Source organism: Meriones unguiculatus, chromosome 2 (assembly GCF_030254825.1).
Source record: "Meriones unguiculatus strain TT.TT164.6M chromosome 2, Bangor_MerUng_6.1, whole genome shotgun sequence".
NCBI lineage: Eukaryota > Metazoa > Chordata > Mammalia > Rodentia > Muridae > Meriones > Meriones unguiculatus.
In genome coordinates this window covers 130,201,258-130,215,173 of record NC_083350.1, presented here as the reverse complement: position 1 = coordinate 130,215,173, position 13,916 = coordinate 130,201,258, and the positions used below count along the sequence as shown (strand labels likewise).

At 42.2% G+C, this 13,916-nt stretch overlaps 1 protein-coding gene across 5 annotated transcripts in view; it reads left to right on the top strand.

The window, feature by feature from the left end:
- Positions 1-733: 733 nt before the first annotated feature.
- Positions 734-13,916, top strand: part of Hps3 (HPS3 biogenesis of lysosomal organelles complex 2 subunit 1) — a 42,701-nt gene continuing 29,518 nt past the window's right edge. For 2 of the 5 annotated variants that reach the window (XR_002476437.2, XM_021637860.2), the window contains exons 1-5: positions 735-1,016; positions 7,550-8,038; positions 9,329-9,500; positions 9,602-9,687; positions 12,811-13,000. Coding sequence is in view for 3 of the 5 variants with exons in the window: in XM_021637860.2 (XP_021493535.1) it covers positions 800-1,016; positions 7,550-8,038; positions 9,329-9,500; positions 9,602-9,687; positions 12,811-13,000 (1,154 nt within the window). In the remaining 2 variants the exon portion in view is untranslated. Of the gene's footprint in view, positions 1,017-7,549; positions 8,039-9,328; positions 9,501-9,601; positions 9,688-12,810; positions 13,001-13,916 lie in introns of those variants that run through there. The other 3 variants (XR_002476438.2, XM_021637858.2, XM_060378127.1) reach the window with 3 other exon arrangements.

The following is a 13,916-nucleotide window of genomic DNA, read 5'->3' as shown; positions in this document are numbered from 1 at the left end:
GGAGGCTATCGATAGAAAGGTGGGGCAATTCTAGGACTGAGTGAACCTCATGAAAGTCAAACTACATTCAAATTACATGGGAACTGACGTTTGCTCTTTTCAGTTTTGTCCCAGTGTCAAAAGAGGAGCATTCCTTTCCTCAGTCAACCAATACATGGATGTGCGCATGCATTACATATATATATTAGAATTGTTAAATATTATATCTGGTTTATTACATCTCCCAAAACAGAGGAGTTTTGACAGCAAGTTTCTACTATATAGGATACGCATGAGAACAATAGATTGACCATTAGCCCTATTATCTAGGGTTTAAAGGAATCTCTTGCCAAATACCTGCGAAATGTTTTCACAGATTCTCTCTTTCAATACATTATCTTGTTGCTACGGGTCTTCAAGGATTTGCCCTTTCCAATAAAAACGCTGTAGAATCCACGGTATTTTAGAACAACTCTGGTGTGTTTACCTCCAAGTTGGACGGTATATGCCACTTCAGGTTTTGCAGCTTCATCTTATACAGGAAGACATGAATGATTAAGGCGCCCTGAAGACGACCAAGGCACAAAAACAGCAGATGACCGAGTGTTACACATTTAAGGGTCGACATACCCGTCAGACCGGAAGCAGTTAAGTCTCAAGGGAAGAACCCAAGTTCTCTGCAGCCTCCTACATACAGTGCAGGTCATTCTACCTTCGAGGCCTCTTTAAGGAGCGGTACTAGGGCGGGGTCGCAGCGCTCACGTGACCCGGAGCGGCTCGCCAGCTCGCGGAAGCCGCTCTTCTCGGTCCCGGCGCCGGGATGGTGCGTCTGTACAACCTGCACCCGTTTGGGTCGCAGCAGGTGGTCCCCTGTCAGTGGGAGCCCGAGCAGTTCTGCTGCGGCGGGTGCGACGCACTGTTCGTGGCTTCGGGCTGCAAGGTGGAGGCGTTCGCCGTCCAGGGCGCAGAGCTGTGCCGGCACCGCTGCGCCTTCTCCACGCTGGGCAGGGTGCTGCGCATGGCCTACAGCGAAGCCGGTGAGGAGCGGCTTTGGGGTGGGGTTCTGGGTAGGAAAGTCAGGGGCTTCTCCTGACTTGCTTGCTTGGTGGTCTGCGCCTACGGGGCTGTCAAGTGCTAAAGGCGCTTTGTGCGGTTGTCCTAGCAACTACAGATAAGCTGTAGTGCCTTGGTAGGGTGCTTGCTTAGTTTGCCTGCAGCCTTGGGTCTGATCCTCTGCACTGAGATGGTACTTGGAAGGTCTGGTCCTCCAGCGCTTGGGAGGTAGACGCTGGAGGTTAGAAATTTAAGGTCACCCTCTGTTATTTAGTGTCTTGTCTAGAAGTCAAAACAGACACCCCACATGGGGAGGGAACAAAGACTGATCCCCTCCAAATCTTGAATTATAGGCGTGTGGCTGGGTTTCATTTATTCCAGATTCTTCAAAAAAATTAATGTAAGAAATCTCAAACCTCATGCAAAAGAGGAGGGAGAATGATATCCTGAAGCTCACAGGATGCTCGATCTTAAATGATATCAAATCATAGCCAGCCAGCGTAAGTCACTATCACTTGTGGGTGCTTTAAAACCCTCACGTTCTGGTCTGACTTTTAAAAAGTCTTAAATACATTGTGAGTGCGAGTACGTACAAGACAAAGACATAAGCAGTATATTTACATGATTAGTCACACTCTTTCAAAGAGACATTTATTCTGAAATTTGAGGGAGCAGGCATTTTACAGGGTGTCTTGTTGTTTTGTTTTGTTTTCTTGCCTGACGTTTGTGTTGTTTCCTAGGGTCCTAGCAATGGCTACTGCCTGTGCCTAGGAATCTTTTAAAAAGCACTGGAAAAAAAAAATCCTGGGCCACACCTTCAGAAACACAGTGTTAGGTTTCTCTGGAGTGTGTAGCAAATGCTTGGCCTGGGTTGGGTGCTGATGACTTGACTGCAGGCTAGCACTAAACTGTGATAACCTCATTAATGAAACAGTGAAGAACAAAGCTCCTTTTATAATCAAGTTAGCTGCCTTAAAGCACTTCAGGAGTCATGTGGGGTGGCATTCCCATCATGGGACACACAACTCAAAGGTAGATTTCAGTCCACAATTGAACTTCAACTTCCGAGTTTAACTTCTATTAACCGTGCATGACTAAACATTAATAAGCTGACCCCTGGCTGTGCCTGTGTCCAGAAAAACCTGTCTGTGATTTCTCCTTTGGCCTCTTTTTTACATTCTCAATAGGTGGACCTGGGGTTTCTGTTCTCAGTGCCCAGTGTCGTCTGCTGTAGCAAATCTACTTTTGTCAAAAACCAGGATAATCTGTGCATTTATATATTAACTATGAACGTTTTGTAGATCTAGCCAGGCGAAAAGCATTTTCTTTTTCTGTCAGGTCCAAAGGAAACCTCAGTTCCCAAACTCCAAAAGACAGTTCAGATATCCAGAAATGAGCTCATCTGGGACTATAGGAGGACTCCTGGGTACCAGCCAGCATTCTTCGCGAACATGTGAAGCCAGTCGGTGTCTGCCCAAAAGACTTATTTTCCTTACCTCTAGCAAAAGGGATCTATGGCTCTCCAATTAATATCAAGGTCCAGGGTAGCCCCTAGGCTCTCTCAGTCCCTACTCACAAGTACCTGTTACCTACTTCAAAGTCCATGTTAGTCTATGCTTCTCACCTTCTTCTCTACCCTGTACTCCTTCCAGTTCGTGGGCCTCCCTCCCCACAGTTACTCATCCTTCTTATAACCCAGCTGTTCTCACTGTGCTCTCTGTTTTCTATCCACTACTATTCTATCTCTTGCACATAGCCCTGGCCATGTCCAGTCAGCTGCCCATGTTCAGTTTGCTACTTTCTCTCTCCGCTCTGGATTCTTCCAGATCTTCTGGCTCTCTCCTCTCTCATCTTTTCAAATAGAACCTTCCCCTTAACTATATCCTAAGAGTGATCACATTGGCAGTTTTACTTTATGCCCCTCCCCCTAGTGTACATCTGGTGCCAGAACCCTCGTATATACATTTACTAATCAGCCAAATGCTCTTCTCCTTTTGTAAAATGTGGGAAATAAGCAAGTCAGCCTTGGGGTCCCTGTGGCCAAATTTCTGCCATAAACAACTTGAGAGAATATATATGTGTGTTGCTCATAGTTTGAGAGGTTTCAGTCAACCATGGCGGGGAAGGCTCACATCATGGTGACCAGAAAGTAAAGTGAACAGTAATAGGAAGGGACTAGCACGAGATAAAAGTTCCCGGATGTCCCCTCTCCCAACAGTGACCTTCCTTACCAGTGTCCCCTTCCCTCCAGCCAGACTCCCCTCCAGAGTTCTTCCGACACACTAAAGCCTCTAAAATTTTAACTTATCAGTGGATTAATGCATTTGTTAGGTCAGAACTCATGATCTAGTCATTGTTGGAAGTGTTCTCACAAGAAGCAACCAGAGGTGTGCTCTTATTTGAAATACTGAATCGTTCATTACGAGAGCATTAAGGAGAAAACAGAGAAAAGCTTAGAAGATAAGTTTTGAATCTTTAACATCATCAGGGTATATATTTAATGAGGTACTAGACACATAATTTTTTAAAGTCATGTCCTCCCTTTAAATGTTATATAGAACCTTATAGAATTTTCTTCCCTTTCCTACAGTCTGCAGAATGAAGATTAAGGCTTTGGGCTAGCTAGATTCCAAAGTTTAAGTTCCATCATTTGTTGAGGGTGTTGCCTTAGGCAAGTGGCTATTAATAATTTGAGCCTCAGAGTCTGAACTATAAAATAGAAAGAAAGATTTTGTCTTGAAGGGATCTTGCAAGGATTTATGGAGAATGTTAAAGCTGGGCTTCAGGGCCTTGTTAAGTAGGCGTGCTCAGCAAGTGCTGCTATAGCTACAGAATCAGGCATCCGTCGGAAGCCAATATTCAATACAATATGGGTATTACAACTCGTAGACACATTGTTTCATATGTGGACATTGTACATTGTATTTATAGAATACAGTCAGAGATACACGATTAAGATTATTGTAAGTAAACAAATATCCTTAGTTTTAAATATCATTTACTAGCTTCAATATGACACATAAAAAATATAGGCAACAAAAAAATAGTAGATGAATTGGACATCCTCAAAATTATAGATTTTTGTGCATGTGTTCTACCAATAGATGCAAGGAGCTGTCTGGAGGATTTGGAAAGTATTTGTAAATCATACATTTAGTAAAGGCCTATAATAAAGTGACTTAATGATAGAAAAGCACATTTTCTAATGAGCAAATGGACCTGGGGTATAGCCAAGTGGTAGAGCGCTTGCCTAGCACACACAAGGCCCTGGATTTCATCCCCAGTGGTCTTTTGCATATGTGGCAAAAGACTTGAATAAACATTTTTCTGGAGGAGGCATGCAAATGTCCAAAAGCACACGAAAAGGTGTTCCACATCACTAATCATCAAGGAAATGCAAATTAAAGTGTTGACCTTGGTTTTGTTTTTTTTTTTTTTTTAACAAACCTACTTTATTTAGGGTTTTTAAATGTGTCTGTCTCCCTTGCAACTCCCCAACCCCGGGTAGGAGGGAAAAAAAGGTGAGTGGGGACAGGGGACAGAGTTCTCTCTGCTAATTCCAGCTGGTAGGATTGTAGGAGTACTTTTAGGGGCAATACTAATATCAGTTGTCCAGACATCCAGAAGTCCAGGTAACCAGCAATTCAGCAAACAGCAAACACAGCAGCAGGGCAAACCAGCAGCAAACAGTCCTCCTCCAAGCAGCCACGCCTTTTTCCTCTGGGCTGTCATATTTATACACCTCAGAGTCCTCAGACTTCAGCTAATTCCACCTGGCAAAGGCCACGTTCTGCATGAGACACTTAACAGGTGTGGACAAACTAGAATCCTCAATGAAATTTTAACAAAAGCGTGTTTACCTATCAATAACCCAAACATCCACGACATTAAAGTCACAGTGACATACCCCTAACCTATAGAGTGTAGTTGTTCTTTTAAAAGTATTATAGAGTAGATGGGAATGATGGCATAATTTCGGGCACTCAAGAGGCCAGGGCAGGAGGATCTCAGCAAGCTTGAGGACTTCCTGGGCTATGTAGTGAGTTTAAAATGCACTTGGTCTGTGTCCCAACGTAAAACAAATCTCCAAGTAATTATATAAGCATATGCTTATATGTTACAGAATAAAATATGGTGGTAATTCCCTGCATTAGTATATATCAATTATTTGGCATACACTAATAAGGAAATATTTTCCCCTTTACCTTTTTATTGATTTTTTTTGTGTGTGAGCCCCACACCATGCCCTCCAACACCACTCATCTCCCTGTCCCCTCATACCCACACTGATAGGGGAATTAATAAATATCTATGGCATATTTATGTAAGTTATCTTACATATGTTAACAGGGATGGTGGGTAGCCATCTATCAGTCTGGAGGAAAAGATTTATTCATTGTTTAAATAACTGTGGTTTCTGTCTTATGTTTCTGCTGTGTAGTTACTTAGATTTCCTCCCCCACAAGGAGGCCGCTAACCTGTATGCTTGAGGTTGTGTTTGCCACGGACTGGCCCAGTCGGGCTCCCGTCGTCCGAGGGAGAACAAGGCTTTAGACAGGAAGACACGATTTCGGCGAAGAATTGACAGACAGACACCTTGATGGTTTTGACTCTGCTGCAACTTTACTGAAATCAAGCTAGTATTTTTATAATGATTTCACTAAAGTCACCTTAAAATTGGCATACTTCCCAGAACATTCAGACTTTTACCAAGAATACAAAGTTTACATTTTAACTCAAAATGCAGTCAAACATAAAGCAGTACCCACGAATAATCTTGGCCTAAAAACTTTTTGATCAGAGCAAACAAAGGAAAAGAAACCTCAAATATAGTTTCATTATTGCTAACCAATGAAGAGGAAAGTCAGGAGCTAAGTCAGATGCCTGCCAAAGTCCCTCTCTATATCAAAATCTAACTACACCTTTGTTAACCCTCCTCCCATATGTCCAGCCCAAGATTTATGATCTTCTCTAGGAACAAGGCACTGAAGGGAGGGGGAAACTCCCGCCAGTTGCACCTCTCATGCTATTATTTCTTAAGAAGGAGCCTATTATTATTTCACTATTCTTAATGCCTATTAATACTAAATCTAATTCATTACTTTCCTTAAACTTATTTTTATTAAAGCCTTTAACAATCTACTAATAATAAATTTCTTTATAAAGTTAGTTGTGCTGTTTCAGGTGTCACAGAGAAAGATCAGAGAATTCATTATTCCAGCCCCAGAGCCACAACTGAAGAAGCGTAGAAATCTCAGAACACGTCTCTTTTCCAAGTGGGATGAGTTTGCCAGGGACCTTCCAGGGGGCATTATTTCTGGGGAAATCATATCCCCCACCCTGTAGCTTATGCTACTATGGCGACACTGGTGTGGGTGTGGCAGCTGTTAATTCATAAAACAAGCATAATAACAGTTAGTATAGTTATAGCACACCGTTACAATAAAATGTGATTATTGAGTTAAACACGAATTTAAAAATTGCAAATCGTTACGTAGATTTAATGTGGTGCTTAAAAAAGACAAAAAGCTTTCTGTGACCCATGTTTCTATGAGAGAAAGTGTTCTGAAGGTCACACAGCAAACTCTGTGAACATTAGCCCTTAGGATGAGACTGAAGGGGGAGGTCATTATGTTTTTATTTTGTATTTAACCATTTTGGTGTAACAAATGTTCCTTTTACAGCTAACACAATTCCATATAATCAACCAGTTAAAAGATTAACTTGGATTTATATTTTATTTGGTTATTGCTGACTTTATCCTACTTTTGAGGATTGTGATTTCTGTAGGACAGAAACGAAATATCAAATATTAATTCTGCTAAATTCAGAGTTTCTTAAGTCTCACCTGAATTTTTAAAAGTTACACTAGTATTGCTGCAACTTAGTCAGTAGAGCTTTACTAGAGTTATACAGTTTCAACTGTGATAAGATTTAATAGAGTAAAATGTAAAAACAAAGAAACGGGGCTAGAGAGATAGCTCAGAGGTTAAGAGCACTGGCTGCTCTTCCAGAGGTCCTGAGTTCAATTCCCAGCACCCAAATGGTGGCTCACAACCATCTATAGTGAGATTGGCACCCTCTTCTGGCTTACAGGGGCACATGCAGGCAGAATACTGTGTAAAATGATAAATAAATGTTTAAAACATGAGGTTTACAAAGAAATGAGTTGTAGTGGCGCATGCCTTTAATCTCAATACTTGGAGGCGGAGGCAGGCAGACTGGTCTACAAAGTTTGAGGCCAGTCTGGTCTACAAAGTGAGTCCAGGACAGCCAAGCTACACAGAGAAACCCTAAGTTGTTAAAAGACACTAAGATGGGAAGAGACTGTACTTTAGAACCTCCATGGCTGATGTGACTTAAAAGACACCTCAGATTCAGTCACTGGGAGCTCATCTTTGTTCCTTCTCTGATTCAGTGATCCATGTGTTCTGTTATGCCTTCCATTTTCAGGCAGAAAAGTAAGTGGTTGAGTTTCTCATTCCAAATTCCAAACTCAGTCTTCCTTCCTTTTTAGGAGACTATTTGGTAGCAATTGAAGAGAAAAACAAAGCTGTATTCCTTCGTGCTTACGTGAATTGGAGGAGCAAGAGGACTGAAAACTCCCGTGTATGCATTCGAATGGTTGGGCACAATGTGGAGGCATCTCTCTGTGAAAGCCTTAGAGACCAGATGTCTATAATTGAAATGCCAATGTCTGAGGCGCCTTTGTGCATTTCATGCTGTCCTGTGAAAGGAGATCTACTTGTTGGATGTACAAATAAGTTAGTCTTATTTACTTTGAAGTATGTGGTCATTAATGAGTTCTCAGTGTTGGACTTTGACTATTCATTAATTATACACATAGATAATATCACTCCTGTTGAGATTTCTTTTTGTGTTGGGTATGTCGCTGTCATGTCTGACTTAGAAGTCTTAATCCTAAAACTGGAGTCAGGCCCTATAAATGAAGAGAGAGTTAACCACCACCCACAAGAAACCAGCAACCCATCCAAACAGACAGAAGGTGAGTTATGAGTTTGACTTTCTACTTTTAACTGTAGAGAAATCATCTTTTTTTTTTTTTTTTTGTAGTCTTTAAAGAACCCTGGTATCTATAGTGGCATGCCATAATTCTTACAGGTTTAGGTGTTCCTATTGCATTAGTTTTAGTTTATGACTATCCAGAGCTTATTCTGCACTGTGTAAATACGTTTCTGCATGAATTTTTCAGTGTGTGAGTAATGGAGCAACTGCTCTTAGATGAGGGGTTTCTTTTTTTTTTTTTTTTAATTTGTTTATTCACTTTACTTCCCAATTGTAGCCCCCTCCCTCATCCCCTCCTGGTCCCACGCTCCCTCCCTTACCCCTCAGAAAAGGGGGAGCCCCCCAGCCCATCCCCACACATCAGGCCTCATCAGGACTGAGCGAATCTTCTTCCACAGTGGTCTGGCAAGACAGACCCGCCAGGGGGAAGTGAGCAAAAAGCATGAAACAGAACCCTTGTCAGAGACAGCCCCTGCTCCCTGTACTAGGGCATGCACATGAAGGCCAAGCTGCCCATTGGGTGCATAGGTGGACCCAGGTGAGCCTAGGTCCCGTCCATACGTGGTTAGATGAGGGTTTCTAAAGAGAAAACAATTGGTGTTCTTTTGTTGAGACAGGGTCTCCCCAGCTGCCCTAGAACTCACTTGATTCAGGCTTGGCTCAAACTTGGGATCATCCTGTCTCAGGCCCCTGAGTGTAGGCATTATAGTTATGAGTTTCCGTGCCTGGCCTATATGAGTTTCTAATCTTTGCTCTCACAGTCGATATCTAATAACATTTGATAACTCTGTCCTCATTGCCCCTCCCCCATTTTTTGAACTTGATACAAGCTATAGTTTGTTTGTTTTTTTTTTAAGAAGAATGAACCTTAATTAAAATAATGCTTCTATAAGATTGACCTGTCTGCAAACCAGTGGGGCATTTTCTCAGTTAATTATTGATGTGAGAGGGCCCAGCCCACAGAGGGTAGTGCTCCCCATGAGCAGGTATCCTGGGTGTTTGAGAAAGCAGGCTGAGTAAGGCATGGGGACACACAGTAAGCAGCCACTCCATAGCCTCTGAGTCAGCTCCCTCACCGAGTTTCTATCCTGACTCCCCCAGTGATGGAGTGTGATCTGAGAACTCTAAATGAAATAGACCCTTTCTGAGTTGCTTTTGGTCCTGATGTTTTATCACAGCAGTAGAAACATAACTATATGCCATGTCTAGTGCTTATCCTGGCAGATGGTAGCACTCACAGCTGTTAAATTCTTAAATTTTAATTTTTAAGACCTCAATAATGAAACTTCACAGCTTGAGTCAGAGGATTTTGTTATCTGCCTAAAACCCATGGAACTTCTTGGTGAAAAGTCTGAACAGTCTGGAATATCTGTTAAACTGGAGTCTACAGGATTAGCAGATGAGAACGTAAAATATTCTCGTGTTCAGCATCTGCTTTATAGGTAGGAGAGCACCTTTCTATCCACCAGCATTTAATATTTTCATGCCTGCTTAAAGTACAAGGAATTTTAGATCTCTTCTCGTTGTCTTCTTAACCCCACAGGCGCTTTGCTCCAGATATCTCATTCTGTGTCTTGTCTGATAACATCAGGTTGCATTCCCTTCAGCTGCTACCCATTCACCAAACAGGTGAGTACAGCTGAGCTGCGGTGCAGAGAGTTGACGAGGCGCGGACTGAAGGGAAGACAAGCGTGTAGACACGAGATTGGGTTCTTCTGAATCGTCCCCAGGAACGAGAAGTCATATTGGCTAGGAGAAGTGAACCCACTAAGAGGGTGTGACCAGAAGAACTCATTTCCTTTTTCTTTCTTTTTTTTTTTTTTTAAATAGTCTGTAGGCCCAGAAAGGGAAATGTGTGAGCACAGAGCTCTGTCTGGGTTCCAGCTGAGTATGTGACACACTCTCCTGGGATGGCTCTGTAAGCAAGGCCGAAAAACACGGTTTAGTGGAAACCGTTCAGAACACTAGTTTTCAGCCCTGCTGCCCATTGCATTTTCCTCTCCGGAATAAAGCTTGGTTCCTACACTGAATAAACAAGGTGTGATGGTATGCACATGTAATCTTATCACTTAGGAAGCAGAGACAAGAGGATCAGAAGTTCAAGGTCATGCTCTGACTACACAGTGAGTTCTAGATTAGCATGGGCTCCTTGAGACCCTGTCTTTAAAAAAAAAATGCTGATGATTCTAATTCTGACTTAATTTGACTCTTGAATTCCGGCACCAGCATGTTTTCATTGCTCACCAGAAATCTCATGAGAAGCAAGACTGAGATCCAATAGGTTCTGCACTTGCTCATGGCCTGTTGAGCATCTTCAGATGGTTTCTGGGAAGAGCTAAATATTGCTGTAATCCAGTGTCTTTATAACATTATCTTTTTTAAGTAAACACTTATTGAGTGGCCACTATCGTTGACCATTGTGCTGAGTACTGAGCAAAAGTAGGCAACATGCTTTCACTTATGAAGTTAATTATCTAATGGTGGAAGCAGTTGCTCATCAGACACTGAAATAGTACTCTATGGGGAAAGAGTGCCAGGTTACCAGACTGTAACAAAAGACCTGCTGACTTCCTCTGGGGTCTAGGAAGGCTGCTTGCTGAGAATGGATCTGTAGCTTCAGCAGTGGGAGGGGGAGAGAGTGTTTCAAATAGAGGAACCTACCAAGTTTTTTTCTTGAGCAGAAAATCTGTATTGGAGGAAGTGAAAGAGCTAAGACCAGAGAGAGTAGAGTGAGGGAAAGGGGGATGTGATACAAGGGTGGACACAGGGCTAGGAGCCAGGCAGTGGGTCAGCTCTTCCATTCAGTGAACTACCTATAACGGTTGGAATTAAAAGCCCCAAACAGTCCATGGCCTATGTGGTGGGCTCATTTTTTCTCAGCCTGACCTACTGTTCTCTGTCCACAGTACCCTTCTGTCTTCCTCAGACATCTCAACTCTCCTTTTCTGTAAAACCTATTCTTTCTTCTATCCAGGCCTAGAATGTGTCCTTCAAGTGCTGCATGAGTGGCATAGTCACGTCGTTTACTGCACAGCTCAAATGTTACCCCACCACAGAGGACTTCCTGGTTCTCTCTGTGTGACTCACTTATTTTTAATTATGTTGGGGGGAGTTGTGCATGTGAGTGTGGTACTAGCAGAGACCAAAGAAGATGTTACAGATGTTTGTGAGCCTGCCGGCTTGGTTGCTGGGAGCCTAACTCAGGCCCTCTGCCAGAACATCAAGAGCTCTGAACTGCTGGGCCCCAGGCTCTCTCCGTAGCACGTCTGTTTTTTTCCACTCTAGAGTTTGTTCCCCATCTTAATCCCCATCACTAGAATGGAAGGGCTCTGGGAAAGAATTCACCTTGTTTTGTGGATCGCCATCCCTCTAGAGCCTCAAACAGCAGCACTGCATACAGCAGGCGCCTTGGGAGTATTTACGGAATGGACAAATGATCGTAAATGTGTGGTTAATAGTTGAGCTGAGTCCCAGGTGGGGTGTGTAGATGTCTTAGAAGATGAAGGATTTGGCAAGGTATTTCCTAAGAGGAACCGAGACACGTAAGCTGTGACGTTATCATCTGCTTAGAGAGTAGTGACTAGTTCTGTTTAGCTAGAGCTCAGATATGTACTGGAGAGAAGAAAAACTATGGGGCTGGCTTTGGGCTTTTAGAATTGGACTTTTAGTATCAATGGGTATCATAGAAGGAGGAGGAAGACCTTTGGTTATGAAAAAACTTCAAGCTCATTTAGATATGGAGAAAATGGTAAAAGCCCCCTCCCTTCCCTCCCAACACACAGTCCCCATGCACAGCTTCTGCATGGCAGCATCTTGCTATATTCCTGGTCATTGTTTTTTAATGAATTCCGAACACTTTCTCATGTAAAAATTTTATGGTGTCATCAGGTATCTTTTCAGGGTATACATTTTTCTGATACTCTCAAGTATTTTTTTTCCTGTAATTCATTTGTTTGAAAGAGTTACTTAAACAAGTTTACATTTATGAATCTCAGTTGATTTCTATATTGTGTATGGGTTCTCTCTCTCTTTCTCTTTGTGATTATGTACCAAGAAATTGTACACTTAGTGTAAAGTTTTCTGTAATCTGCATTTTGCTGAGTCCTCACAGTATCATTTATTGGGTTCCTGTTGTACCCACTATATTTCTGTACGAGTTAGTTGTTCCGTCTCAGCTTTCGGTACATTATTACCACAAGTGGTCTTTAAACATTTGAAATATAACTAATAGAGACTGATAAAAGCCACACACTGGATTTTGAGTGTTTAGTACTAAAATACAAAATACTAGTTTTTTGTTTATTGTTTGTTGAAATGGCAGTGTTTTAGATATGCTGGATTACTGGGCAGTTGCCCAGTGATTGTTTGAAAAACATCCCATTTCTTTTTACTTTTTGGAAATACTGGAGAACTTTAAGTTCCAGTTGTAGAGCAATTACGTTTTTATTGACTGTGTTGATGGAGATTGAAGCTTGATTAGAGTATTGTTATTTGTTGTGCAAGTGGTTTTGCCAGCTCTTGGAAAGCCTGTGGTTCCTGGCGAATACTGCAGTGTTAATAACATTGATGAGTCTGGCTTAGTTCACTTTTCACCTACTGAAAATGGTGCTTTCCTAATAACCTCCTCCCCTTCACATTTCTTACTGTCTACTTCCCCTTCATACCCTGTGGGTATTCTCTGAGACAGTCTGCATGTTGATTCTCTTCCTTTATTTACTGGCTTCATGGTGTGTCTTTCTTGCATTTTTCCAGGTTTTCATCCTGATGGGAACAGTGTGTCTCAGGAAAAAGAGCTGCTGAGCCTCTTCTGCTTCTTCTCGTTACCTCATGCGGGCTATCTGTACATGATTGTGAAATCTGTTGAGTTAATGTCAGTCTACTGGTATCCTGAGAAGTCTCAGCAAGCGGTGCTCACACCACAGTTTCTGCATGTCATCACAAGGTTTGGCCCCGGTGTCTCTCGTTGGTGTTTGACTTACTTGCTTTTCTCTAAGTTCTCAAGCTGGTGCTGAAATCTTGAGAATTTTATGTCAAGGAGCTTTGAAAATTAGTGAGTTATAGCTGTCTTGCCAGTGTTGAAGATTCAGGCTCTGGCTTTGCCATGCAGTGTTCTGTTAGATTATATGGGTGGCCTTGTAAACTCTAAAGCTCCCAATGAAGCCTTTCCAAGAATTATGAAGAGTGGGAGATGGCTAAACATCTCTTTAGATTCACTTTCTGTGCCTTCTCTTATAGCTGTCATCTTCTCTCAGTGTGAACTAAGTTATTTCATAATGGTTTAGAATTCAGATCAGCCAGAAATGATCAAATTCTGTTCCTCAATTAGTAAACCTGGAGAAGCAGTCATTATTTTCAGGGTGGTCCTGGCCTGGCATGCTGGAATATAAACAGATCTATCTTTCTTCCTTCCTTTCTTTCTTTCTTTCTTTCTTTCTTTCTTTCTTTCTTTCTTTCTTTCCTTCCTTCCTTCCTTCCTTCTTTCTTTCTTCCTTCCTTTTTTCCTTCCTTCCTTCCTTCTTCCTTCCTTCCTTCCTTCCTTCCTTCCTTCCTTCCTTCCTTCCTTCCTTCCTTCCTTCCTTCCTTCCTTGTTTCTCATGTAGCCTTGACTGTCCAGGCTGGCCTTGAACTCATAGAGATCTGCCTGCCTCTGCCTCCCCAAGTGCTGGGATTATGAGCATGTGCCACCATTCCTGGCTCATAAACTGATTTCTTAAACAGGAATTTGATGTCATTTTATTTTTATCTTCGTGGTAGTGTTGATTTTAATTTTGTTTCTTGTTTTTTGAGTGTGGATTATTTGAGTGACTGCCCCTGAACCCTCTGACCAGGAACTTCCTAAAGTAGCAGTGTAAGAGAAG